General features: G+C 40.2%; 1 protein-coding gene across 7 annotated transcripts in view; it reads right to left on the bottom strand.

Annotated features, from left to right (window-relative positions):
• Positions 1 to 17654: 17654 nt before the first annotated feature.
• Positions 17655 to 25842, bottom strand: part of CCSER2 (coiled-coil serine rich protein 2) — an 86006-nt gene continuing 77818 nt past the window's right edge. For 3 of the 7 annotated variants that reach the window (XM_064513731.1, XM_064513733.1, XM_064513732.1), the window contains one exon: positions 17655 to 22934. In XM_064513731.1, coding sequence (XP_064369801.1) covers positions 22113 to 22934 — 822 coding nt within the window. In that variant the 3' untranslated portion in view covers positions 17655 to 22112. The remainder of the gene's footprint in view (positions 22935 to 25842) is intronic. The other 4 variants (XM_064513736.1, XM_064513737.1, XM_064513734.1 and 1 more) reach the window with 2 other exon arrangements.

Genomic DNA, 25842 nt, shown 5'->3' with positions numbered 1-25842 from the left:
TTAAAACTTCACTAGGACATTGAGAAACGCTCTCGTCTCACTGAGACTTCCTTTCAAAAATGTCAATGAGTAACTGTTGTGCCAGCCCTGCTTTTAACTCTCTCATCAGGACTAAAACTTAGAAGAAGCAGAAATGGGTAGAAATCATAAAGAAGAAATGAAGTACCATATATATGCAGAGAGACACAGCTGGGACTGAGCGAAAAGGTGGACTATGTAATTCATTAGGTTATATCTATGGCACAAGCCCCAATGCAGGAGAATTAAATTGTGACCAGCAGATTTTTTTTAATCCATTTTTTCATGACAAAACATGAAATAAACATAATTACACACAGAAGCAAAATCAAGATTCTACTTCATTCCTCAATTTACTTTACAGTTGGGTATTTCATGACAGAGCGCCAGACAGAGCAGCTGTGCTATAAAAAGGGCCTCTGGCTCATGTAGAAAGGTGGAAAGGGTTTTGAGGCCTGAATTGTAAGTGGAGATCAAATGTTGCCCAAACAAGCAGTCACTAGCACCACATCTGTCTAGGTGTGCTTGTGTCATACAATCTCTTCCCAAACTGACTGTACCAATGCCAGCCCCGCAAAAATTGCTACCTTCTATGGAGCAACAGCCATACTAACATATTAATATCACAGAGGCACTTAAGGAAAGGTTCAGTAGAAAGGCAGCTTGCATACTAAACGTACTATCACAGTTGCTCCTGCTGTGCATGGGTACAGTCCCGGAACACCACATACCTGAAACTTAACTTCCCTTGACCTTTTCAGGCTGTCAAGTTGAGGATTTAGCTGCTTGGCTCCCACTAGAGACAGCAGGAAGTGAGCAGTTAAAATCCCTAAAAAGGCTTCGAAAGCTACCTGTTGATGTTCCAGTACCTCCCTTCAAAAAGAGCAGTAGCGTGTGTGGGGGAACAGGGAGAGTAGGAAAGGGGAAGAGAGCAATACAAAAGCAAAGTCTGGCTGTTAGAGCCAGCAGCTCAAGAAAGACCCAGTGGCACATTTTGGCTGCTCCCCTTCACACTGTATTACACAGGACCCCATTCTTCCCCAACCCTGCTGGGCCTCCCAGATGTGGGATTAGCAGCTGACTCCTTCAAAGCTGCAGTTCATTCTGTTCTTCAAAGACAGACTGATTTGTTTTTTCTAGCTTGGTGCCCACAGCATCATGCATTTTTACACTTGTTATCTTTGAGAAATTGCCTCAGCAGCTGCCAAAGCAGGGTGTATCCTCCGAAGGTCTCTGGCGGCAAACCAGAAATTTGCTTGGAAGTCCTGTAGCACACATATTGGCTAAGACCCTCCTGGGTTCTGGCTTCACAGGGTCAGTTAAGAGTAGCAATGAATGTCTTCAAATCCAACACTCTTTACATCCCAGAGAGGTGACATCCCATTTTAACAAGGTTATCTCGGATATAAACGTATCTTTATGCACCTGGGGGATGCCTACATTCTTTTCTCACTGCCTTGGAGTCTCCTTTGTCCCTGTCAGTATGCCTCAATTATTTTCTTAACCTACCCAAAGATTAATTCTCCTGTTTAATGTAGACTTCTGCTTCTGGATGCTGTGGACAGAATTTTGACATTTGCACTGAAGGGCACTGAGTCAAGTTCAGTGTTGTAGAAGCAGCTTCCTGGAAAGATCATAACAGAGACCACACAGTGCCTGCTCCTGCAAAGAGGGTCAGCTGTTCTCACAACTGTTCAAGGACCTGCTGAGAGGGTCAGTAATGATTCCGGACACCACAGCAGCAATTTGAACTGGTAAGACACTGCTACAGATCCTACAGACATGGTGAATTTGTTTTCCCCTCTTGCAACAGAGGCAAAGAAGGAGCAAAAAGAGTACTACATTAAAAGTAAATGGACTAAAATTCTAAGCTCACACCCTCTTTGAGTAACGTTCAGAAGGGCTATTCAGTAATGCAGAAATGGAGGATAAAGAGATCCCTCTGCCTAACAGCAGCTTTCTTACCAGTAGGTTCTAAACAACTATCATCCCCCTGAAACAGCCAGTGGAATACAGCCATTGGCACATCAGCAATTCTGACAAGGAAATTACCAACTTCTGAGAATACCATTTTGTGAATTTCACATACAATTTTTCATCATTTCTCAAACATCTCAGCATTTTTATTACCCAAAAATTGTTAAGACCAGAATATTCAATAAATGTTTGTCAGATGAACTTCTCGACAAGGCTCTCTGCCTGTGAGCTACTCACAAAGAAACGGAAGATAGGGGACGCTTCTAAGCTACATTTGATCTCTCTCCAGGTTTACCATTACTCTGCCTTTTCTGCAAAAGTTACCAAGGAGCAGGATCTGAAATTTCTGTCCCCAGTGATGACCAACCACAGTAGCTGCCCCTCCTAATTTATCCGTCCTGAATATAGCAAGACAAGAGACAACACGATCTGTTGTACACAACTTCTGCCCAATGCATGTACACCAGTGCTGACCAGGGGCCTTGCAATAGTATGTCAATACTCATCATGCTCCAATTTCTTTTGTGATAACAGCTATAGGGCCCTTCACCTTCAGGTCAGAGGTTTAAATGAAGCCCAGATTCACAAAGACTGAAAGCTGTTACCAACTAATGGATGCTTAAAAGCCCTTCGTGAAATTATTAGTTGAGAGACTCAGTATAGCATGCCACAGAGCAAGGCCCCTCTCACAGACTCTATTGCCACTATCTCAGCACTGTTTCATTACAAGTTAACACTGCGTCAGCCACTGATCATTTTGCCCAGAATAGGAGGATGAGCAGGTCCTCCTCATGACATGGCACCCAGCCAAGCAGCACTTGAGTTGCTATCCTGCTATCTGCTACCCTGCAGACAAACAGAAGCGCTGTTCCCTCAGGTACCCCTCCCACACACAACTGTACTCACAGAGCCAGTCCACTGTCCTCACAGCAGGACACACTCATGCCCAGTAGCATTTTGCGTGCTTGGTAGCAACTCGGAGGGAAGGCTGGTGCTGCATGATTGCACTAATGTATCCAAAGAGCAGCTCTCCTACAGATAATAATAATAAAAAGGAAATTAGAAACAATGGACATACTGGAGAAAAATAATATAAATGCTGTTCTCTTGCTACAGTCCCTTGAGAGTCCAGGTAATAATGTCACCTCTCTATCCCTCCTTCCCAAGAATGCATGATAAAACACAGTGGTTTGGAGGATGATGCTGTCTGTACAGTAGATGTAAATGCTTGCTAGTGTACTATCAGATTTGAGCAAAAAAACTCTAATAATAGCTAGTAGAGGTCTACCCAAAGCTACCTGGTCACCTAGCAGTTAAGCTATTGCTAAAGATACAGGCAGAAACAGGTATTTCCAACAGAATTTCATTTTGTATATGGTCCTAATACACAGTAGAATCAATACCTTGCCTAATGTTCCAGCTAGTTTTTGTTCATTTCAGGATCCTTGCGTCACTTCAAACAACTTCTCTCTTTGACTGATGATAGCACCTTCAGCGTATTTGTACTAAGTTATCCTCATCTCCTTTCAATGTCACATATGCATATACCCGTGCACGCATGCACATGCATACGCCCACATACTTCGGATACCTGATCACTTGAAAATTCTTTAGTCTGTGTATTTTCATATATATGTACAGTAGCTTCCCAGAAGTGCTTGAAGGACCCTGGCCCCAAATCTCTGCTGTGGCTCTGCCCTTCAAGGCCTGCTCAACTTTGTTACCATTTTCTGAACACATTCCAATTGGTTCACTACAGTCTAACAGTGGAAAAAAAATGGACTTCAGCTCTGCTTCATATGCAATTCTCTGAGTGGGTACATTTGACGCTGTTGGTGGAAGAGGAGGGAAAGCACAGTGCCACTACCGGCAGCATCCAGAACATGCTAAGAAATAACTCCAGCACTGATTCAGCAGCCCCTCGTCTCCGCTCATCAAAAATGAGCCCCTCCTCCAGAAATGACAACATTCTCCTCCTCGTATTTGATTCTGAAGCTCCCATACAATGTTCCAAGCTGAGACCTTGGCAATGAGCTCCATATAAAGCCCAGCAGGCAGCCAGCAATTTCATATTCTGGATAGAGTTTAAATGGTGGAAGGTAAGCGAGGCCTGGGGCTACATACTGAATTTTCAGTATTAAAGTAATACTGAATTTTGTTCAGTGGGAACTAGCCTTTGATAGCACCACATCAGAGATGTGCAAGACCACTGTGACAATTTCCTAATTCTGAGTGTTCTGCATTGGAGCCTTAGCAATGGGGGAAGAAGTTACTAGGTTTATTTAATTATTACTTTAGTGGGCTTTTCTCATTGCCAAGGAAAAAATATATATACATATATAATATATATTAAAACATTGTATATACATATTTTATAAAATAATATATTTTATCTATATTTATCAGGATTCCCTCCCCTCCACACATGCATAGGCTTTTACATCTCTAGAGCAGCAACCTCAAATATTCACAGGTGAAAAAATGATAGATATAGGATTGTTCAACATACTTAATGAGTTCAGGTTTTTTCCCTGGTTAGAAAGTGAGAGTATGTCCAATATAGCTGCAAAGCCTCGCTGGCAATTCATAGGATCATGCAAACTTTGACCTACAGAAGCTGTAAAATGAAATGCTACCTGATTCCCTGGGTAAACCTTTGCTGTCAAACACAGATCAAACTGACAGGATCCGGATGACTTCTCTCCCCCATCTTCATTAATTGCAAGGCCTTTTAATTAATATATGCACAGGAAGGGTGAAAACAGCTTAACTGCTCCTCCAAGATTTAATTACCAAACTCACTCCAACAGTGACCCAGCTTGCCCCAAAGTAGTGGGAGCTGCTGGCTCTCGCTAAATGCTGTTCATTAACACAACCTGTCTCCAGCACAGCAGCATCCTCCTGCTGTGCCTGACCCAGGAAAGCAAGAACTGGAAGAACAAGGGCAAAGAGCTCCTACCTGTCTTCTCCTTTTCCCAGCAAGAGGCAGGCACAGCTGGTCACCCACACAACCAGAATGCTGTTGACAGGCAAGGGAAATCTTTGAAACCTTCTCAATGGGCAAGGCTCGTATCGATTCTCTCTCTCCACCACTTCTCAGATTCTTTCTTTGTAACTCCTACAAACAGTGGCTACAATTTTCAACAGACATTCAAAGGTCTTCAAATCTCTAAGTTTTAAAAGAAGACGAGTTTGGCCAGAACCATTTTCAAACAGAAATAAGAGGTCTACTCTCTGCATCTGAAAAAAACAGGAGTGGTTTAACTCAACTCTCCCCCTTGCTGGCTGGATTCTTTAAGTCAGTCTGGCTCTCAAAGCCACCAGAAGCCATCTCGCTTTCAGGCAGACTGTGCAGTGCTGCAAGTCTCTTCTTTTTCATTGCTTCTGAGGCCTGTCTGGGCTCCCAGTGTCTCTCAAGAATCTGCTACTCTCTGCTCTGCTTCAGATGCCTCACCAACGGCCTCTCCCCACCTATTCAGCCACCCCTTCCAGAGGTCCCACCTGGCCCACTGAGCAGCCCCCCCAATTAGGCAGTCAGGTAGCCCTCCTCTTACTGCCTACCCACATCTCTTAGAAGGTGCAACACCCAACACAAATGCTGTAAACTACAAACAAGCAAACAGTGCCTAGTTAACCATACCAATAATATCATATAAGTCCAAGATTACCTTTTGGGTCCCTGTGCACAAAACTGAGACCACCAGAGAAAAAGTAATTAGGAGCACGTTATTTGGGAGTACATTGAGACAGAAGAAAAGGTATAAGGACACAGAAAGGGAGGGTCAAAAAACGGGAAAAGGAATAATAAGGGGTGCAAATCATGCAGTCAGGCTATTTAGGGGGTCACCGTCAAGCAACTCTGCAGTTCATCAATGCAGTTTGGAGCAGAACAAGGAAACCTACTGTTTCCACTGTGCTTACATCTGACTTGCTTCTATGGTCAGGAGGGACCTGGCATGTCTTCCCTGGCTTTGGTGGCAGAACCTTGGAAACTCTTCTTAATACCAGTGAGGGAACACCTGGAGGGCACCACCCAATAACACCGCCTCTGCCCAACCTCCTTTAACACAGCTATCAGCATTCCTATTCCAGGATGGCTATCTGAGTACAAAAAAGCCTCACCAGCTCCAGCTGCCCTCTCTGACTCAACATACAACCTATAAAACTGCTAAATAGTGGAGGAGGGGGACTGGCTCACTCCACATCAAACATAGCTATACACTTGAGACCAGAAACAATATAAGCCATTTCATTTTCCGCTTTACAGCATGCTCTTGCACACCCTGCATACTTTAAGGCCAGCCAGTAGTAACAACCCCCCAAGACAAAAGCCAGGGAATAATACAGATTGAAAAAGCAAGCCAATACTGCTCTGCCCCTCTGAACAGTGCATCCAGACCAATCTGCAGTCATGTTGAGAAAAATACTGCTTTGTAAGTGTTCAAAATGAGCTCCAGGTAGGAGCTTTATGGGTCTCAAATTGCAACATGATAAACAGCATGCACAGAAGGTACTACAGTCTACCAGGAGCAATGTTAAGTCTTTGCAGCAGGAGAACTTCAGCAAACACTTAGCCAGCTTGAATTTACAATCTGATCCTTCAGTCCTCTGCTCCAGAAGAAAGGACTGGCCCTTGGTTTCTTCATAAAAGCTGTGCTCACTCCTGAGCATGGCTTTTGGAGAAGAGAGAAGGGAACTCAAGAGAGGCACCAATTCAGAACCCCAGCTGATGTTTTACTTACTATTTTCTGTTCTATCTTAAAACCTTAATGTTCTACGTATAAGAGAAAAAGAACCAGCAACAAAGGCAACAAAGAAAATAATTCAGAGCTGTGATTAGAGATCGATAAATGAGAGATGCGTCTGGCCCCTACCTCCCCCTCCCAGAGCTGAGTAGAATTAAAAAACAGTTAAGAAATATGCACCTGTCTCCCAATCATTTAAATGAGAAGCAAAGGACAATGATGGGGCAAAATTTGTTAGGGAAAAAAGTGGATTTTCCTCAACCACCTTTTATGGCGGATCTTAAAGCAATTATTTTACAAGTAAAATATAACAAAATTCACGGTACTACAGACCACTAGTTATAGTTTTGCAAAGCAACAGACCCCTCCTCATTGATCATCTCAGCACAGTTTGATGCATGAAGCTGGGCCTCTGGTTGCTAACAATAGAGACACTCCTTAATTAATAATAACGAGCGCTAGCTCAGGAGCCTCACACTTATCAGACACCAGAGGTGCACCAGCTCAAGCTGGAATCTCCGTGGGCAACTTTTATTCAGTCAGGAACAGAAGCACAAAGATCTTACAAAGCGATGGTGTTTACAAAAGATGCATTAATCATCTCTGATGTTCATCAGATTATCACCAGCAGTGTCAAAAATAACACCCACTCAGGTTTTAGAGAAGCATTTGGTACCATGGCTTACAAAAGTACCTGAAATGACTGCATCCATGAGCTTAACAAACACAACTTGGAAATAAGCTATCAGACAGTAGTGAGCAATAGTTTACAGTAGTTGAGAAATAAAATGCACTTATTTTCTGTGGCAGAAATGGCGGAAAGAAGGAAGAAAAAAGTGAAGCTTTTACGTGAGCAAGTAACATGATGCAAATGCATTTAAACGTGAGAACAGAATAAAACTAATTTGAAAGCTTACAGCAGGCAAAAGACATTTTGCTTTCTAGTTCAGAACAGCCAGCTTCGACTGTGCTGCATTCCCCACCTCACCTGTCTGCAGAATTAAATATGCCAAACTACTGGCAGCTGATGCCAGGTCTTAAGTCCATCTCCATCTCCTTCCCCAGAAATATGCCCGCAAAAACTCCAATTCTGCCAATGAATCAGAGTCAGCACAAAGCACTGGAGCCTTAATGGGGAAAAGTAACATTTTTTTTCCATGGAGTTCATGTTTATAAGCTCTTTCAGACTCCTACCAAGAGGAAGGAAAGTACTCCTTACACAACTCTTATTTCAAGAGTTCGTAAAGTCCTGTTTAACTGGTTATGAAAGAAATATAAACATCATCTGAATGCTCAATGATCAAGGCTATTATAATAAAAGCAAAGTGAACTGGTTTCCATAGGGCATCTGAAGCACCAGGACAAGAAAACAAATACCCTTTTCTTTTTTAAGAACTGAACAATTCTTTTTCATTCTCATTATCTAGAGAACTAACAGCCACTTAAAAGTACCAAGGAACGTTTTACACCTTTCGAATCCAGCATGAATCACACCCACATACAGTAATACACACTGCTGATTCCTTCCAAGGATCTCCTCGTCCTAGCCCTGTGCAGTGCCACTTTCAGCTGCACCTTTTAGCTTAAAAACCTCTGCACAAACCGCTGTGCACCTCAAGACCATCAGGCCATAACAGTTCTTCCAGGAATCCCCAGGGCTACCGGCAGGCCAGATTTCAGCTATTTATTTGCAGCCCTTTACGCAGGTAGATGGCGAGGGTTTTCTTTCGAAGCACCCGATTCCTGACTCCCCACACAAGAGCGCACCGCTCAGCGGCAGCGCAACCGCACCCCTAAGGGCCGCCACCGCGCACGTAAAATGGCAGCGGGACGCGCGCGCTGACCGTTAGGGCGCGCGGGCGCCGCCAACGGCCGCCGCCAACGGCTGCGCTCGCGCCCGGCGTCGCCAACGGCCGCGCTCGGAGCCGCAGCCCGCCTGCCCCCTGCCCCCTGCCCTGCAGCAGCAGCAGCGGGAGAGGAGCTCCTTACCGGTGAGCGACGCTTCCTGCGCCCTGCCGGGAACAGCCCCCCGTCCCCAGGGAGCGGTGTCGCGCCCCTTTCACGCACAACACCCCGGGGATGGGCAGGGGGAGGGGGCGCCCCCCCGCAATGGCCGCCTCCAGCCCCCTCCTGTCGGCCATTTCGCGGCCGCCCCGCGGATGGCGCCATTGCACAGAGCCGCGGGTGTTGCGTTCCTCAAACTTCCCTTCCGCCCCCTCCCAAACATCATAAATACTGCCCCGAGAGTTCAGAGCATCAGCGTTACAGCCAGCGGGCAGGCTCTTACCTCCAGAAACGTGGGAAGCGAGCAAGGCAGTCTGCTGCATCCCTCACAGTGAACTGCGCGCTGGGAGAGAAAGGTGTTTTGGGCCCGTCACCCTTAAGGTGGGAACCTGCAGGGAGGTGGCAGGGCACATACAAGTTAGATCATTTGCAGCTGCACTAAGTAGATCTCAAGAGTTTTCAGAGGAAGACAGCTGCATTGGTAAAAGGCCAGAGACTTAAACCAGACATAGCTGGCTTCTTATCATCTGGCCAGCTGTTAGTGCACTGATAATAAGTTCCAGCTGTAAGGTTACTTGTTTATTAGCACTCTTACCTTGTATGCAGGTTAGCATAATGCCAACAGATAACAGTTCTCCTCTCCTGAATCTCCAGAGCTGTTGAAATTTCCATCGCAATGGTGCTCCCTTGCGTCACTCTTGCGAGCAGTTCCCTCACTGGTCTAGTAAGACCTTATATAGTCCTAAAGATCACAGAGGTGTCAGGATTGCTTGAAGCAAAGCCAAAGGCTCCACAAAGCATCAGACCCCAGACCACAAAACATGTTATAGGAACACAGAACCAAGCTAGACCCTTTTGTCCTGGGAGCCAGTTCCCTGTCACTGTCAGCACTGTTGCTTCTGGTGGTGTTCACCATTGCAAGGCTCATCCGGTGCATTGTGACAGGAGGTTCTTGCAGCCGCAGAGGGCCAAAGTACTAGCATGCTTCCAACCCCAACTACAACTTGTTGCATAGACAAAGTAACTCTGCATGACACGCAACAGCTCCTAGACAAACCCTCAGAGAAATTTCTATGTGCCTTCTATCAAGGTAGAAAGACCCCTTACCTTTCAGATACAGAGGGCAAACTTAAAAGAAAAAGGGTAAAAAAAATCAACAACAAAAACAACCACACAAATTCAAAAATGCTGAAATAAAGGGTCCATTATTGGGAATGATCTGATTTGACCCACCGCCATTACCTTCCCACCCCTTCCCTCAGATAATAATAAAAAGGAGACCCAATTCTGTGCATAACCACTAGTGCCTGGTCTAGCTGCTCTTGGATTTTAGGGCTTTGCTTTTTTCAACAGAGCTTGCTCTGGTTTCCCGTAATGGCAGCAGGCTCAACTGCAGCTAGTCAGAACACAGACGAGTGCCAAAGGTGTGATGAGAGATCATCGACATTTTAATGGAGCTGATTAAAGGAAAAAAGGGAGACAGAAGCCTTATCAAAGCTGTAGCATTAAAGAGACTTAAATAACTGGCTTAAAATACATTTCAACAGCATTTGTTCTGTTTCTCCATGAAACAACACAAACCCCAAAGCTGAGGAGAGTTAATTATTCTTGTACCTTTGATGGAACAGAAGTTGACAATATGGCTTCAGACAGCAAGGAAAAATCTCCAAGGATGACACTGAAGACTGAAAGTGATTTCCTTGGTTCCACAAAGTAAGAGGTCAATTCAGTGTCAATCTACACTGCACTGATGAAAGGCTTGTGTTGAGTGTAGTTAGGTGATGAAGAGAGAAACTCAGCAATGCCCATGGGTCACTATGGAAGGTGGGGAGCAAGGAAGTAGTTACCAGTGTTCAAGTAAATAAGTGTCAACACCAAACAATCTAGGACTGACAAGAAAAGCAGGCAAAATGATGCAGAGAACAAAAACTGGACTAAATAAATTGTCTCCAGATAGCTTTAAAAAAGAAGGGAAAAGCATCAGAACATCTTAAGTCACACTGCTATAGCTGACCCTGCCTGAGCAGGTGGTTTGGACCAGATGATCTCCAGAAGTCCCTTCCAACATCAACTATTCTGTGATTCCGTGAAGTTGCTGGGCTTATGCATAAAGTTACAAATAAAAGGAATCCACAGATGCCAACAGCTAGGCAGACTGTGGAGATGCAAGACAGGCAAGAATCTATGTACTCATATGAAAACATTCCAGGGGAAAAATGACAAAGGACAAAACTGGCATGGCCATGTCCATGAAGCTGCAGAATCTCGGCTTTCTTACTGGATGGGGAGATCAGGTCTGTAGTGGAACTGGAGATGCCAAAGGAGAAGTGATGACTTTCTGGAGATGAGGTCAGAACACTTCAGTAGATAGCACTGAATATTTTCTTCCAAACACTGCACCAGCTAGAGGGGCTGAAAAATTAAACTCTTCCACCCACCACCACCACTATTTTTGTTGCAGCAAAATACATACAAAAGCTGTTACCTTTCACATGCTAGCCATGTTTTCCGCCTTGGCGAGGTACATTCTACATCCATATACTTCCTCTGGAATATCAGAAAGAAGAATTGCTTCTGCACTCTGTCCTGTTGTCTGTGACTCCTTTTGTAGTGATGAAGGGGAGATAGAAACATTTATTTACAAGAGGCATGTATATGCCCAGAAACAGTGTTGTTGACAGCTGCTTAGCACCATTCTGAGCTGATTCATTTTTTAGCTACCATGCAGAGTCATACAGATGGCACAGACACAAGTTATTAACACAATTGTTGTGCTCCTGGTCTTGAAGTTACAGCAATCTCTGTCACGTAAGTCTGCATTGTATTCTGCTGCACAGAAAACATGCTTATTGCATGTTCAGTCCTTTCTTCAAGAGATTTTACTGAATCTGACTTCTGATGTTACAGCTTTCTCACACAATTTCAGTAACTCTGCGTACTTCTGGCCTGCAACAGCTACTTGCTGACCTTCATAGTATCACAAGTTGACACTGCTTCCTGTTCTTCATGCTTAAGTGGAATGATACGTGTACCAACAATAACTCTTATGTGGAACGTAAGGAAAAAACCACCATTACTTAAAAAAAAAAAAAAGAAAAAGAAAAAAGAAAAAAAAAGAAAAAGAAAAAAGCAAAAAAGGCAAATATTCTGCAGCAGTGGTGCAAAGCATTCCTATCCTGGAATCACATGGATCTAGTAACAGAAACCATGTTTGCCAAGTACCATGTTTTATTTCCATAGAGCTTACACCCAAGGCATAATGCCCTGATTGTTTACTGTTAAAATGAACATATGTTGACTTTTGAGAGCGATTTGTTTGCTTTTGGTCAGATAAGATTATCAGTTTTTCAGGGGAGGCTATCCAGGAAGAATTTCTTGAATAAACGCTAAAACGCAAAAGATGTATGAAAATGCGGTGATAAGCTAACACGGAGTCAAAAAAATCACTTGAACATTCAATGAGAAGTTTTCAAACAGTTGCATTTTAGAGGTCAATAAGAATCTTTCCCTTATGTACTAGATCAGAATTACTATACAAAGTGGTTGAGTCCAAGGTTTCCCTTAGCTACAAATCAATGAAATAAATGAGTCAAAATGAAAAGCTCTAGGTCTAATACATCAGTCTAATTTAATTCCCTGAAAAATTGCTTGCTTATATCTATCCTAAGTCAGGGCAGTAACATGTAATTTATAAATTCTTCTCATCTTAACTCATACCAACACTTGTACTAGCTGTAGAAATGTTATCTTTAGATGAAACAATGTGATTACAACAGGTCTCATGTTGAAACAATGTGATTACAACAGGTCTCATGTTACGTAAAAATAAAATCGCCTTAATTCAGAACTATCCTCAAGTTTACTGCACATTAAAATATTCTCACAGGATTTCTGTGCATGCTCAGTAGTAAGCAAATTAAAACAATTTCACAAATACGTTTATACATACAAACTCTTTCTTTGCAGAATGGAAGGCTTACTGCAGTGGGGCTGCTCACTGCAAAAACCTCTACAGATCAAAGTGCAGATCCTAACAAATCAACAGATGATTCAGACTGCTGGGAAATGAAACATGCTGGTATAAGAATGCAGCATAGAAGTGATAGCTTCCATTTCTGAAGGTCTGATGAGGAAGTGTTACCTAGGGAATACAAAATTTAAGGAACATTAGAAGTGAGTAGTTAAAAAAGTGTACAAAAGGTACACTCAAGAAATCAGGTCTTTTTAAAAAGCACTGAAAACTAAGGACCTGATAGAAGTAGTCATTGCTGATTATTTAGAGGTCTACACTGCATGCAGATGTTACTCATGGAAGTTGTATGTGCAGTTAGATGGGAAAGAAAACATCTAAACACACATGCATCCTCCTTGGGTAATTTTCCAAAAGTGACCAACACCAGCACAGCCAGTTGTTGGAGTATGACGAACAAACACCCCTTCCCAGGTGAGAGGGATTTTTCTCTACAGGGCATGTTTGTGCATTGAAAAGAACAGTTAAGGATTCCTGCAAGGGCTATGAGTTGCAAACACATTTGCACATTTATTCTTTATCTCCCATATCCCTTGCGGACTTCCCAGCCTGTGCAGTCAGTGAGCTGAATGTTAAATACAGCTAACTGAAACAGCACCAGCCTCCACCAGAGAGCTAGCTCGGAAGACAGCTACATTATTCCAGTTCAAATTATGCAGATGCTTCTGTTAAGGTTATCGATGTTTGTCTTCCTTCCTCCGCCCCTCCAAAAAGATGATTATTTCTTTCAGCTGAGCAATGTTGCTCCTAGTCACTGTAAAAAAAATAAATATCAGTATTGCTTCATTTGAGGCTTGCCCCCCAAAGCAAACAGGACAGGGTGAGGAGAAGAACAGAGTTTGTCTGTCAGTCAAAAGTCAGCCCCACCTCTTGCCCCCCAGCCTAAGACTTGGAAGCTGTTTTGACACGCATAGAAATTACATTTGTGTGCATTTTTCAGCTCCTTACATTACACTGCCCTCTGCTGTGTACAGGAGCAAAAGTCAAGCCTGCTATCCGCATTAAAACAGAGTGGAGGAAGGGCAAAACAGAAGTCTCTGCTATTGAGACAGATGGAAGCATAAATTCTCTTTTGATCTCAAGAGGGCAAGGAGGTAAACACAGATATTTCTCCATGGGATTTCCCAAAGTACTTCATCTTGCTTGCTCTTAGCACCTGCTTTCCATGCATTTACAATTGAAATAATAACACTTAATTCTTATCCTATTCCGTTTGTCTGCTAAGCTCCAAGGGCTTTACCAAGCTAGTGCATGCCGTTAGGACTTGTTATTTAGCCTGCAGGCACTTTGACTAACACATGTCCTAAGGACTGTGCAGCTGGTACCCAGTTTAGAGCACAGTTAGCACAGTGTAATGACACATGCTCTTAACACCTCAAGATCCTTTGTACCATTTATCCTTTGACCATATTTCTAATACCGCTCCTTGAATTTGTTAGGCTTGGAAGTTTGTACCTGAACTAGTTACATTCCAGGCCAACACTCTGGAAAACATTATGTATAAATGTGTATGTGATGCAGTGTGCCTGTGTCAGTAGTGTAAAAAAAATGTAAAGTGTGAAAAATAATCTCCATTATCCCTTTTCTCCTTCAGAAGATTTTATATATATATATTAAAAAAAACCAGACAATATTACATAACAACTCTGAAGATAATCAGTTGAGAAAATTAACACACCCAAAGCTTGAAAAGATTAAGTGCCATTGGAAATGTATTTTAAAGCAAATACACCTTTGCAAGTCAAAATGCAAAATACAATACAAAGCTTTCAACAGCAACTAATGTAACACACATGCATAGACCTTAACTCTTTTGAAGTAAGAAGTTGAATGCCAGCGCAAGATGCACAAGAGTATTATTAACAAAGAGCTTGTGCATCATAAGTTTCCCTGCATGGTAATACCAAATCTGCGCTATTTATAAGCATATGGGTTGAACATCATAGACATTCTAGAAGCCTAAGTTCAGATCCTGGCAGGATCAATGCAGCCTGACAGCCTTCTGCCCTGTGTCTTGTAGTAGGAACTGCTTTGCTGCTACTACTACTGTATACAGTATCTCACAGGAGGGACTCTCACCTGTGATTGGGGGTTTCCAGCTTGCTACTGTAGTAAAAAAATAACACAGTAACCCACAGAAGTTACAGAACAGAACTTAACAGAAGCTATACAAACCAAGACTGAACTTTTTGAGTTACCTGTAGTAGCCTGAGCAACACAAAAAGCTGGTTGCTCAAATCACTTTCCCAAAAGCAAGTGGAATTTAAATCCCCCACAAACTCAGCACTTCTCATATAAGCATAATTTACACCTTCAGGATCCTCCAGAAAGACGAGGACACGTTTCTACCACCCCATGATATTGTCAGCATACTGCTTGGGATACACGTGCTGAGGACAACTATCTTGCAGCACAGTGGACAAATTCTCTGAAGCCCTACATGTAACTTGCTGTAGAAACTATTGGATAATTAGTATGGAAAATTTGAGGTCATACAGTTTGTCAAACTGGGAAGCAATTAAAATGGAGTAAACAGTTACAGAGCCTTACTGTGGAATCGCTCAGTTTCTATAGTACTAAGCACCAAAGTTTCAGGCTGTCAGTGACCCATATATCTTCAAATACTCATAGGCTTTTATCAGCATACACTTCTGATATAACTAAATTAATGGTATTTACCACCACCTAAAGACTTAGCAGTCTTTATGTACAAAGGCTATTTTATATTGTTGATCATAAGGAAATCAGGGAAATTTACACAGGCTAATTTTCAGGAATCTTTCTAGCTGCAGTAACCGAGATAACGATGAATCGGGCCTCTTCAGAACAAAATCTGTTACGATTAGAGAGGTACCAAGAGAACCACATTCGATCAGAATGTGTAAACCCACTGACATCTAAATTTCTCTCTGATACTGCTTCATTTCTCTGGAATTTTACTGAAGAAAATGCAAGTAAAGTAATTGGTCTGTGTCCCGTCTCCACAACTGTTTTCAAATGCCTACGAATTTGGGATATTTCTGAGGTTTGTGTTCTAGTAAGCTTTAAAACCCAGCATCTATCACAAAATTTAAAAGCTTTCAGCAACCTGAAATGATTTTCAGAGGTTGTGATGGAGGGAAACATTTTACTTGCATAGTTTTGAAGTTTTCAGCTTTTTATCTGCTTTGTAATGATTAAGTTCAACATCCTTAAGCAGATTTTCTGGCCTATTATGCAGGGCAATTACTTCTGCCTTCGACTTCATACCAAGAACTCCCGCTACATTGCGTGAGCGCTTACAGGAAGCGTCCTCACCCACCCCAGGTGCTGTGCTGTGACTGAGGACTTCCTGCCTGCAGTTTCACAGAAAACAAGCAGAACACCTAACAGGAAACCCTCCTCTTACTTTTCAGACTGTCAGATTAGCATTAAGTACTTGAATAGCTCGGATTATTAGAGCTATGATATTTGGGCTCAATGTCCTCTGTTAAAAGCCAATTCTAGTTTGAAACAGTGGCTAATATTCATAATATTCAACATGGGGAAAACAGCAACCACATGACTGATTAATATTACGCATGCTTCAGAATTAATTTTTCTTGTGGTTTGGCTGCACTGAAACACACTCAAAAATAAACCATTCCTTTAGCAGGAAAGGTGCCTAGGGTGTTAATTCTGCTTTCCAAAAGGAGGTGTCAAAAATTTCACAGTCTAACACTTTCTCCTTGCATGTAATACTGTGCCCAGTGGTAGCAAAGCAGATCTCTTCCAGTGCCAACAGTACACAGCTCCCAGTCCAAGCACATCACTGCCACAAGGCCTTCATCTCTTAATGGGAGAGGGGAAGAGAAGACAAGGAAAGGAAGAGGAGGACTTGTGAAGTGCATCTCTTACGCATACTACATAGTCATTGCGTCAGCTGTTTAATGCCTGCTCCTGACTCTGATAGTGTTGGACACCACTGTAACACAGTCTTGTCCATAAAGTAGCAAAGGGTGCGTGCTCTTGCACTAGACCCAGCAGAACTACAAGGCAGAAGATCCATGGATCCCTAATTACCTTTTAGGTACCTTTTAGGTCAAGGAAGGTACATTAAAATGTGTTTGAACTTGGAAGCTTTATGCAGAAGGAGCCTTCCCACCCTCCACCCAGTAAAAAGTCAAAGATCATCCAGGAGCTCAAAATAAAACTTCAGATCAATGATTCCAGGTGTCTGCAGCATTTTTTACTATTCTTACTGAGAACTATAGGATTCTCACTTTACCAAGCCCCATTTCTGACTGAAATTTCAACTTGAACTTCTAGCTACTGAAACAGGTAAGAAATTAAAGAGAAGCAGATTCTCTTTTCTTGCAAGGAAAGAACTCTATCTCCTGCATATTAAATCATTCAGACTGTGGGCAAAATACTAATATACTATCAGGAACTCTTTATAGATGTTTACATGTATGCATGCATTTTACAGATTTAGACTCCTGTAGGGAAATAACTTCATCAGATTAAAGTTGTCTCTTATAACAATAATTTTAACTAGTTAATTACATAAGGAAACTCTAAGAAATACCCTTCTGTTCTCTCCAACTGTGCATTAGAGGTGAAATAAAGTACCTTTAAAAAATAACCACATCAGTCCAGCTTCTTGTTCATCTAGAAACAACAGCTTAAGATGTTTGTTTTTTCAATCTCTTCATTTTTTAAAGCCAACACTCTTATGCTAAAAGTCATTGAGGAAACAAGCACACAAATCTGCTGGACAAAGAGATAACTTTATGACAAAAAGTAATTGTAAGCATAATAAGTAGTCTCCCCCTCCCAAACAATTTCCTCCTTACAGTCCTGTAATTATGCACAGTCAATGGAATAAAGTGAAAATAAAGTGAACAGTCCGGAGAAACAGATACTTATTAGAATTGTTACTTTTATTTTTATTCACTAGAGCAACATTGAAGAAAGAATTTTTTTACATACAGGTTTTTAAATCAACTTTACAAGCAAGTTCCAATATACAGTATTTACTCTGGCCTGGTTTTAAAAAACAAGAAAAAACAACAATGCAGATAACTAAGGGTACTTTTTTTTTTTTTTAAGCTAGTACTGAATTTTAAGACTTCACTGACACTGGAATTATATTGTTTTTATTGTGGTGCTTTTACAGTTAAGTAGGCAGTGAGCAGCTTTACCACAACAGTGACTGAATTTCCTTGATAGCATAGTTGTAAGATTACTATAAAACTGAGACCTACCACCAGGATCAAGTATTAAGTCCACTCTGCTCAGGAAAAGCCACTATAAACAAGAAAGAATAGCTACGGAAGCCCAGTTCTAGAGTGGATTTCCATGTGTATGGCAAGAAAGTGTCCACATTAACAGGACTGTGTGCTGTGCAAAAACGAAAATAATTCTCTCCCATCCCACCCTCCCAAGACATGCAACCTACCAGAGTATGGACACTGTAGAATGTGCATATGGTTGTGACATGCAAACAAAGTAAATCGCACAAATGGTATTCAATTTTCTAGCATCATTACAACAAATCAGCATTTAGATCAAAGATGAAATTAATTTTACTGACCTACGATGCAGTCTAGTTGCTATGTCTAATCTCACTGCTATGAGATTTAAAGTTCAAGAACCACTTTTTTTGAACTAGATAGAAAACTCAGTGCAGTTTTTGATTTTTCAGGGCCTTTATAATTATTTCAAGAAAGTCTAGGAGTTAGTATTGCACTTTTCTCGAACAGAAGCAAAACGTACGCTAGGAACATTATTCTTTAAGGACCACGCTAGTCCTATGAAAGTTTTGCCATTGGCTTTGACCAGAACTACGAAGTGCCGGTTTCAGCGAAGGGGAAGGTAATCTTCTGGCTGCATCATCAGTGCTAAAATTCCACGGTTAAATTAAAGTCATTGCACAACAAAAATTCAGTACACTATATGAATATTTTTAAACATGCTAGAGTGTATATTAACTCTGTGAAAGTGATGTGAAGGTATCTTGGAAACAGCAATACTAGCAGGGTAATTAGTTTCAAACAAAAGCCACACACACAACAGGAGGCATCTAGATTATTTAGGCACAACTCCAAGCAATAAAGCTCATTTAAAGTGCAATTCTGTTTTTCTTCTTTTGTGTTTATTCACTTGTTAAAATACATAATTGCCTCTGTACACACATACTGAACAGTAGTTTAATACTTTTGTGAATATTGCACAAAAGAATGAGACACCAAAAGCATAAAAAATCTGCAATAAACCAGTTTTAGAACCCTAAAAAAAATCTGAAGATATCAAACCCTTTAATTTATGCATTTAGGATAATCTGCACCAGTACTGATGATATACCTGCACCTTAAATAAGGTAGATACATTACCAGAAGATACTTACTTAATCCCATTTGACATGCTCTACACAGCACCCTCTTATCCCTCTCTCCACCCTCCTTCACTGAAGTAAGGCTTCAAATTTCCCTTCACTGCTTCTCTTCCAGTTGCTCATCTGCTGACAAGCTTTACTCATACTCTGGACTTACTGTACGTGCAACAGAACCTTCCCTGGCAAAGCAGAAGAGCCAAAATACACCGTTGTGTTTAGAGCGATGCCAGTTTAGCAGCTGAATGCAAACACAATTCAGCCTAGCATCTCCCTCATCTATGATCGATCCTGCTATCTTCTGCCCAATTTCTTAGTAATCTCTCACAGCGAAATGGGGAAACACTACATATTCACACCAACGAATATAATCTATTTAGGCTTAACTGTATAAAACCACCCACAGAATAAATACATTTTTGTTCTTCTGGGGAAAAAAAAAAGTCATCTTCTGTTTTATGAAAACCCTGATAGTCTCTTTGCTTCATTCCTAAACTGTCAGTAAAGGTGCAGATAGGTAGATATCTATACTTTAAACATAAAAGTTAAAATCTCTAAATCAGACTAATGAAGCCTCCAGAATGAGAAGAAGCAACATGACTCATGGTGAAACATCGCTGTCAATAACATTCTTTGAAGTGACAATAAACTTCCTGCACAAAATCATATAGAATTAAAAATAAAATCAGCTTCCCTTCAAGGAAAATAAACTTTAAAAAACAAAAAAACTTCCATAGAAATATATGGACCTGAAAATGAACCAGGAATCTGATCATTCCCTCAGCAGTTTTTACACTCTTGAGAAATATAGTCAGCTGCCAAGAGCTAATTTTGGGGAATATAAAAAGTCAGTTTTATTTTCTTATCAAAAGTAAACATCTACTCTGATTCTGGACAAAGGCCATCTGATTCCGTGCTTTCCAAGGAAAGAAATTTTCCTGGAGAATAATTCTAACAATAATCTCAAGTTATACTTATTTTGATCTTTTAGCAACTGCAACAATTAATGCTGCTCTTGTTATTTCTTGCTTAACTCCCTCCCTCCCCCCCAAATACTTAACAAAGTCCTGCAGGTCTTCAGAATCATATAGCCACTTCTGAAACAAACAATCTGCCCCCCCCCCCACCCCACCCCCTTTTCCCCCAAGCTTTTAATTTTCCACCTCATTGTCAGGTGAAAGAACCTAACAGTGAGAAATCTGAAATTTCTTGGACATTAATTACGCATTGAGAAATACAACTCCAATGATTTTCTTCCTTCTCTCCTCCAGCCAGGGTATCTATTCCCAGTTAAAGGGTTTATATTACAAGAGTTGATTACTGAACGTACTTACGAAATGTCTATACCTATTCACTTTATTATCTCAAAGAATATACTGTAACATGTCAGCATCATACAGCCAAAGCCTAAAACAAACTTTCAGTTTTCTGTCATTATGTGCTGTTCAGGAACAGATTTTGAGTAAAGTAATTGCAACAGGCTTATGCTGATAATTTTAAAACCCATTTAAGAATTTGAGAAAAAAAGTAAAATCCAAGAGACAGTGATGGGGAAGAGGGGGAAAATGGGAGATGGGACAGAAGGACAAGTTTTTAGCACACTTCACTGGATATGCATATATTCAGCCCACAGCATGTGCATCATGGTCCCATAGTTGCACCATGATGGGCAAATATTTCCAGACCACTTTCAGAAAAAAAATGCTTTCCTAGAGAGCAGACAGATTGTTTTGTTGTTTTATTTTCCCCAAAAAGCTCCTTCCCAGTTATTATTATGCACTTCTTTAGAAATTACAAAAAAAAAAAAAAAAAAAAAAAAAAAAAAAAAAAAAAGAAGAAGAAAAGAAAACAACCCAAAACAAAATACACATCTCTGAAAAACTCTTAGAGTACCAGCTCTGATTAGGACATAATAGGATTGCTCAAAGCAAATAGGTGGCATTATTTTTTTTTTAGTAGATGCTTTTTTAAATCAAGTTTTATTATGTAAAATAGTTCCACATTCTTACATATATGGCAAAATTTTGTGCAAACATTTCAAGTCAGGTACTTCAGAGTCTTTCAATAATAAACAGAAATCAATAAATACAAGTAGCACAATAAAAGTTAAAAATATTAATTAAAATGCATGTTGTGCAACCTCAACATAGGTGTTATGGACCCCTTATTCCCAGAGGCTCTTTACTTACCAATTCACAAGAGCCTGTATTGGCAGGTTTTGCACAAGTATCCCTAGCACTGCATTTCAAAAATTTACCCGATAACGTGTCTATTCAACACAATAAAAGCATACCACAATGTCACAACAAATGATGATATCTAAGAGATAAGATTCGTTTCACCCTGTGAAATCTGCGTACTGTCTGTGAACAGTGAAAATGGGATAAATAAAAAACAGAGCAACTTCAGATTACAGCAAAACAAACAAAAAACTCCCCAACCCATCAGATTAAATAACATTAAATATGTCAGTCTTCAGATAATGATAAATACAAGGATTTTGCATAGGCCTCTGGAACACAGAGTCAGAATTATGGCCAATAAAACATCTGCTACTAAGTCTAATTTTCCACCACTCTAACCTAACTAGCAGTCAGAACCAAAAAGTTAGACTGAATAGTAATTTCATTGTCTAATAACTCAAAATAACAGATTTCTGCCTTCCTGAAATACCTAGTGCAGCATTCTGTTTTTTGCGGTCACCACAGATTTGAGTTTTTGCTTAATTATTAAGATGATCAATGGGCAACACAATTATTAATGCAGACTTACAATATACTTGAACACTCTCAAGAGAAGCTGCACAGATGATAACATGAACTTCAGAACACAACAGAATGAATATGAAAACACTAAAGTAAGAGCCTATTTTTAATATTCACTCAGGATTTGCAGGATGTAGATAAAGCAGCCTCAACAAAGGCATTCAATACATGGGAATTAAATTAATGTATGGCATCATTCAGTGAGATGTGTACACACGTTCTCAATGTGTCTTTGGTTTAGGGAGGCGGGAATGCCGATTAGAGGGCAAGCTATCCCCAGAATGCAAACCAGTACTCTGTATATGCACATTTTCCTTTCTTTGCACTGGTGGCTTTGGGATGTTAGTCTTTGAACAAGTGTTTTGAGGCTCTGGAGATACCAGTGTGGATTTCTGACTGCTTGTTTGTTTAGATTTAACAAAGGACATAGTTGGTGGGCGAAGTTTAGATACTTTCTGGCTCTGTTTACCCTTTAGGTTAGTCTGACCAGATGTCGGCTCTAGCCGAGTCGGACTACTTGATGGCAGAAGCTCAGGCTCCTTGGAAGCAGCAGAATGATTTGCAGATCGTGTGAGCGCGGCCACTGTCGGAGGCACTAAAGCATTTGGGGGCTTTACAATTCCTAAAGTCTTTGGCCAAGAAGCCTGGTTTGTGAATGAGGGCTGACCTTTCACAGCTAGCTCAGTCTGCACCTCTCTAATATCAGCTCGTGTAGATGTCGGATAAAAGGAACGAGACTGTAATATACCTTCTTTAATACTAGCCAGCTCCCCAGGGTCTTCAGCATTTTCGTTTTTCAAATTTTCCAAATATGATGCATTCTCATCTTTTATGTTTAACTGTATACTCATTAGTGTGTTCAGTTCATTCAGACTATTTGTGAGAGATGCATTTGCAGCATTTTGATTCTTATGATTGCCATTTTCATGCAGACCGTGTTTAGGATATTCACTGTGGGCCTCGGTATGTGGCATTTTTATTAGTTTTCCCTGGGCGAGGTCTGTGGAACTGGGAAGGTTGCTGGAAGGCTGTAGTACTTGAGGCTGATAAAGAGAAAAGAATACAACAATATATTAGGCAAAGAAAACAAATTAACATTCTGAACCCAATATGCATTGACTGGATGCTTGGTAAGGGCTGCGTATCTTTTTTTTTTAATCAAAATGTTGACTTTGGCAAAACAGGATGGTTCATGGGACATGTACGAATATGACTTAGGTGGAAAAAATTATACTAGCACTAAAATACACAACTCAACATAAAGACAAAAAATTGATTAGCTTAAAACAAAGAACATAAAGAAGGCCTGGTTGATGGTTTTGCTTTATTCTGCAGTGCAGCATAACAATGATGTATGAATACTGATCAATTCTGATTCAAGTGCTTAATAAATGCAACAGCTATTTAACTGCATCAATCTTTTATTTTCTATTCACTGCATATTCAAGTTAGCTATCTCAAACTTTTTAAAAATCTCTAAAGGCAGGAAAGGAGTTTAATGGGCCACATGAATTTACAGTGCATTTTCCTTGCCTTACTGAGGTCAAAAAAATTTGATACAAACATGCTGTAATCAAGTTACTGACTAGACTTAGGTAACTGTTTGGTCTTGGAGGGAATTCAAATGGCCTGATAAAGAAGCCATCTTCAACAGTGGTATAACAGAGCACATTTAAAGTCAGAGATCATACACTACATTGATAACCAATGGATAAAACGTAACTTAATGAACATTTTGCATTTTATCAGGAGAGAGATTCTAGTATTAGACACAAGAATTGCCAGTACCTCTTCTGAGTCATTTCTATTTTTTTCTTTGCTCTTCCCTGTAAAAAGACTCGAAAGATTAATGTGTACACTAGCTTGACAAACACATTCTGGACCTCAAATTTGTAGAGAGAGCTTGGAAGAATCATTAAAATTTCTGTAATACATGGCAAAACCCAAAACTTACCAACATTTTATCTACACATTCCAACAAGTTTCAGGTTTGGATGATTTTCTAATTTTCCTTACAAGGGAGAAGACCAGAACTACTACAAGCTAGTCTTATCCCTAAAATTTGCTGAAACTGCTTGAATTTTTACCAATTGATAGATTGCATGTACACAGTTAACAGACTTATAACATTTGTTTACTAGTGAAATATAGCCAGTAAAAAAGAAGCAATTTTTTTTTTTAAGCTTTAAGAAATTTTACTGAAATTGTTACTTCAGTCACTCTGGTAACTTGTTCACCACTTCTAAATGAGGAAGCCAATTATCTGTCTGGCCTTTTTAGCTCTTCTACGAGCCGCAGAAAGAATGTAATGACACCTGTGCATGCCAAAGCCCTGTCACATTTCTAGGGTGCGACAGCATCTCAGCAGTCATTAGGATTTCATCTTTTACTGGGCAGGATTACTACTCAGCGAAAACTATCTTCAGTGAAGTTCTTCATCAAGAGTATATGCAATAGTAAAAAGAGAAATATCAAGTTTTCTTGATCTAATTCTGATTTACTAACATTTTTCCCCGTGGAATACACCAATCCTACCTGTAAGCAAGGGCAACATCAAAAGTTGGACCAGTGACATCAACGAGTGACAAAGAGGGAAGCACAGACATGTTGAGCAGTCTGAATATTGATTTGGCAAAAGGGAGGGCATAGAAAGACTTAAATGCTGTAAGGTGATCAAAACTTTGAGAGTAATGCACATTTCCTTACGTGGCCAAACCTAACCTAACTTTGTGAGTGTTGTCAAATGCAGAACCATCCTTCTTAACCAAACAATCCTACCGGAAGAAAGCACTAAATACAATAATTCAATACATTAAGAGTTACAGTTTAAAAAAAATAAATCCTCTAGATATTTTTGTCATTTTTCAGTGTTAATGTAATGGGTTATATAAGTCATTGCCTTCCAACTATAAGTTAGGAACTGACAGACAGACATTAGCCAAACTAATTTACTGGTTTTGAGAATGTGCATGTAAAAAAAAAAGCTAAAAACGAGTGCAGAAACCAAAGCACTACATGCCTGATTATGATACACATATTGGAACAAATAATTCAGATTTCCTAATCCTACTTAAAAAAGAATCAAAAATAGGAGTGTTTATAGCAAAGAATATTACATCAAATTCTAATATGGGAAAATAATACTGGAAAAATTTTCCCTCACTTAGGGAGGGTTTCTAAATGCCGGTGTTAAAAAAATGCAGCTAAATATAAAATCTGAGCATCAAAAATCATAACTTTGTGTCAAATAATCCTAGTTAGAGGATTATTAGTTAGTTAATCAAAGTGAAAATTTTATAAATTACAAAAGAAACTAAATTTGTATAAAAAGTTAAACACATGAAAGCTTCTGAAATACAGCAAAGAAGCAACCTTTTGATAATGCTGTCTTTCAAGTTTTTGACAAAACTTGGAGAGACAGGAGAGAGGAGACAATATTTGTATTTTTCCATTTTGACATTTCTTTTTTTAATTTTACATTTAGAAATAGCCAAATATATAATTTCCTCATATTCATTACCTTTCATAACCTAAAATGGCCTAAGGTGCTTAAGATTCATAATGTTTGCAACTCAAAGGTAGAAAAGCGCTACAATCTCAGAATTATGGAAAGTACACTAAAGCTGTAGTATCATCTTTTGCTAAATTGCTTTAAATATAGTACCGTTTTCTAATTTTGGATTTCTACTTAGTCAAAGTGTGTCCAATTATCATTATCACAGATTTAATCTCTTCAAATTGCTACACGCATTAACATTCAAGATGACACTGAAAGTAAAAAACCAGCTTTCAAAATACACAAGTAATGCTTCACAAGATCTCTAACACTGCAAATTCTGTTATCTTCATGCACATCTTACATCTTTGCCTTACATATAAGTTTTCCTCCTCTTAGGGAAATCTTTACTTATGATTAGGCTATTAGTCAAAAAGACAGCTGGCAGAAGGACT

Source organism: Dromaius novaehollandiae, chromosome 6 (assembly GCF_036370855.1).
Source record: "Dromaius novaehollandiae isolate bDroNov1 chromosome 6, bDroNov1.hap1, whole genome shotgun sequence".
Taxonomy (NCBI): domain Eukaryota; kingdom Metazoa; phylum Chordata; class Aves; order Casuariiformes; family Dromaiidae; genus Dromaius; species Dromaius novaehollandiae.
This window is presented reverse-complemented; position numbering and strand designations above follow the sequence as displayed.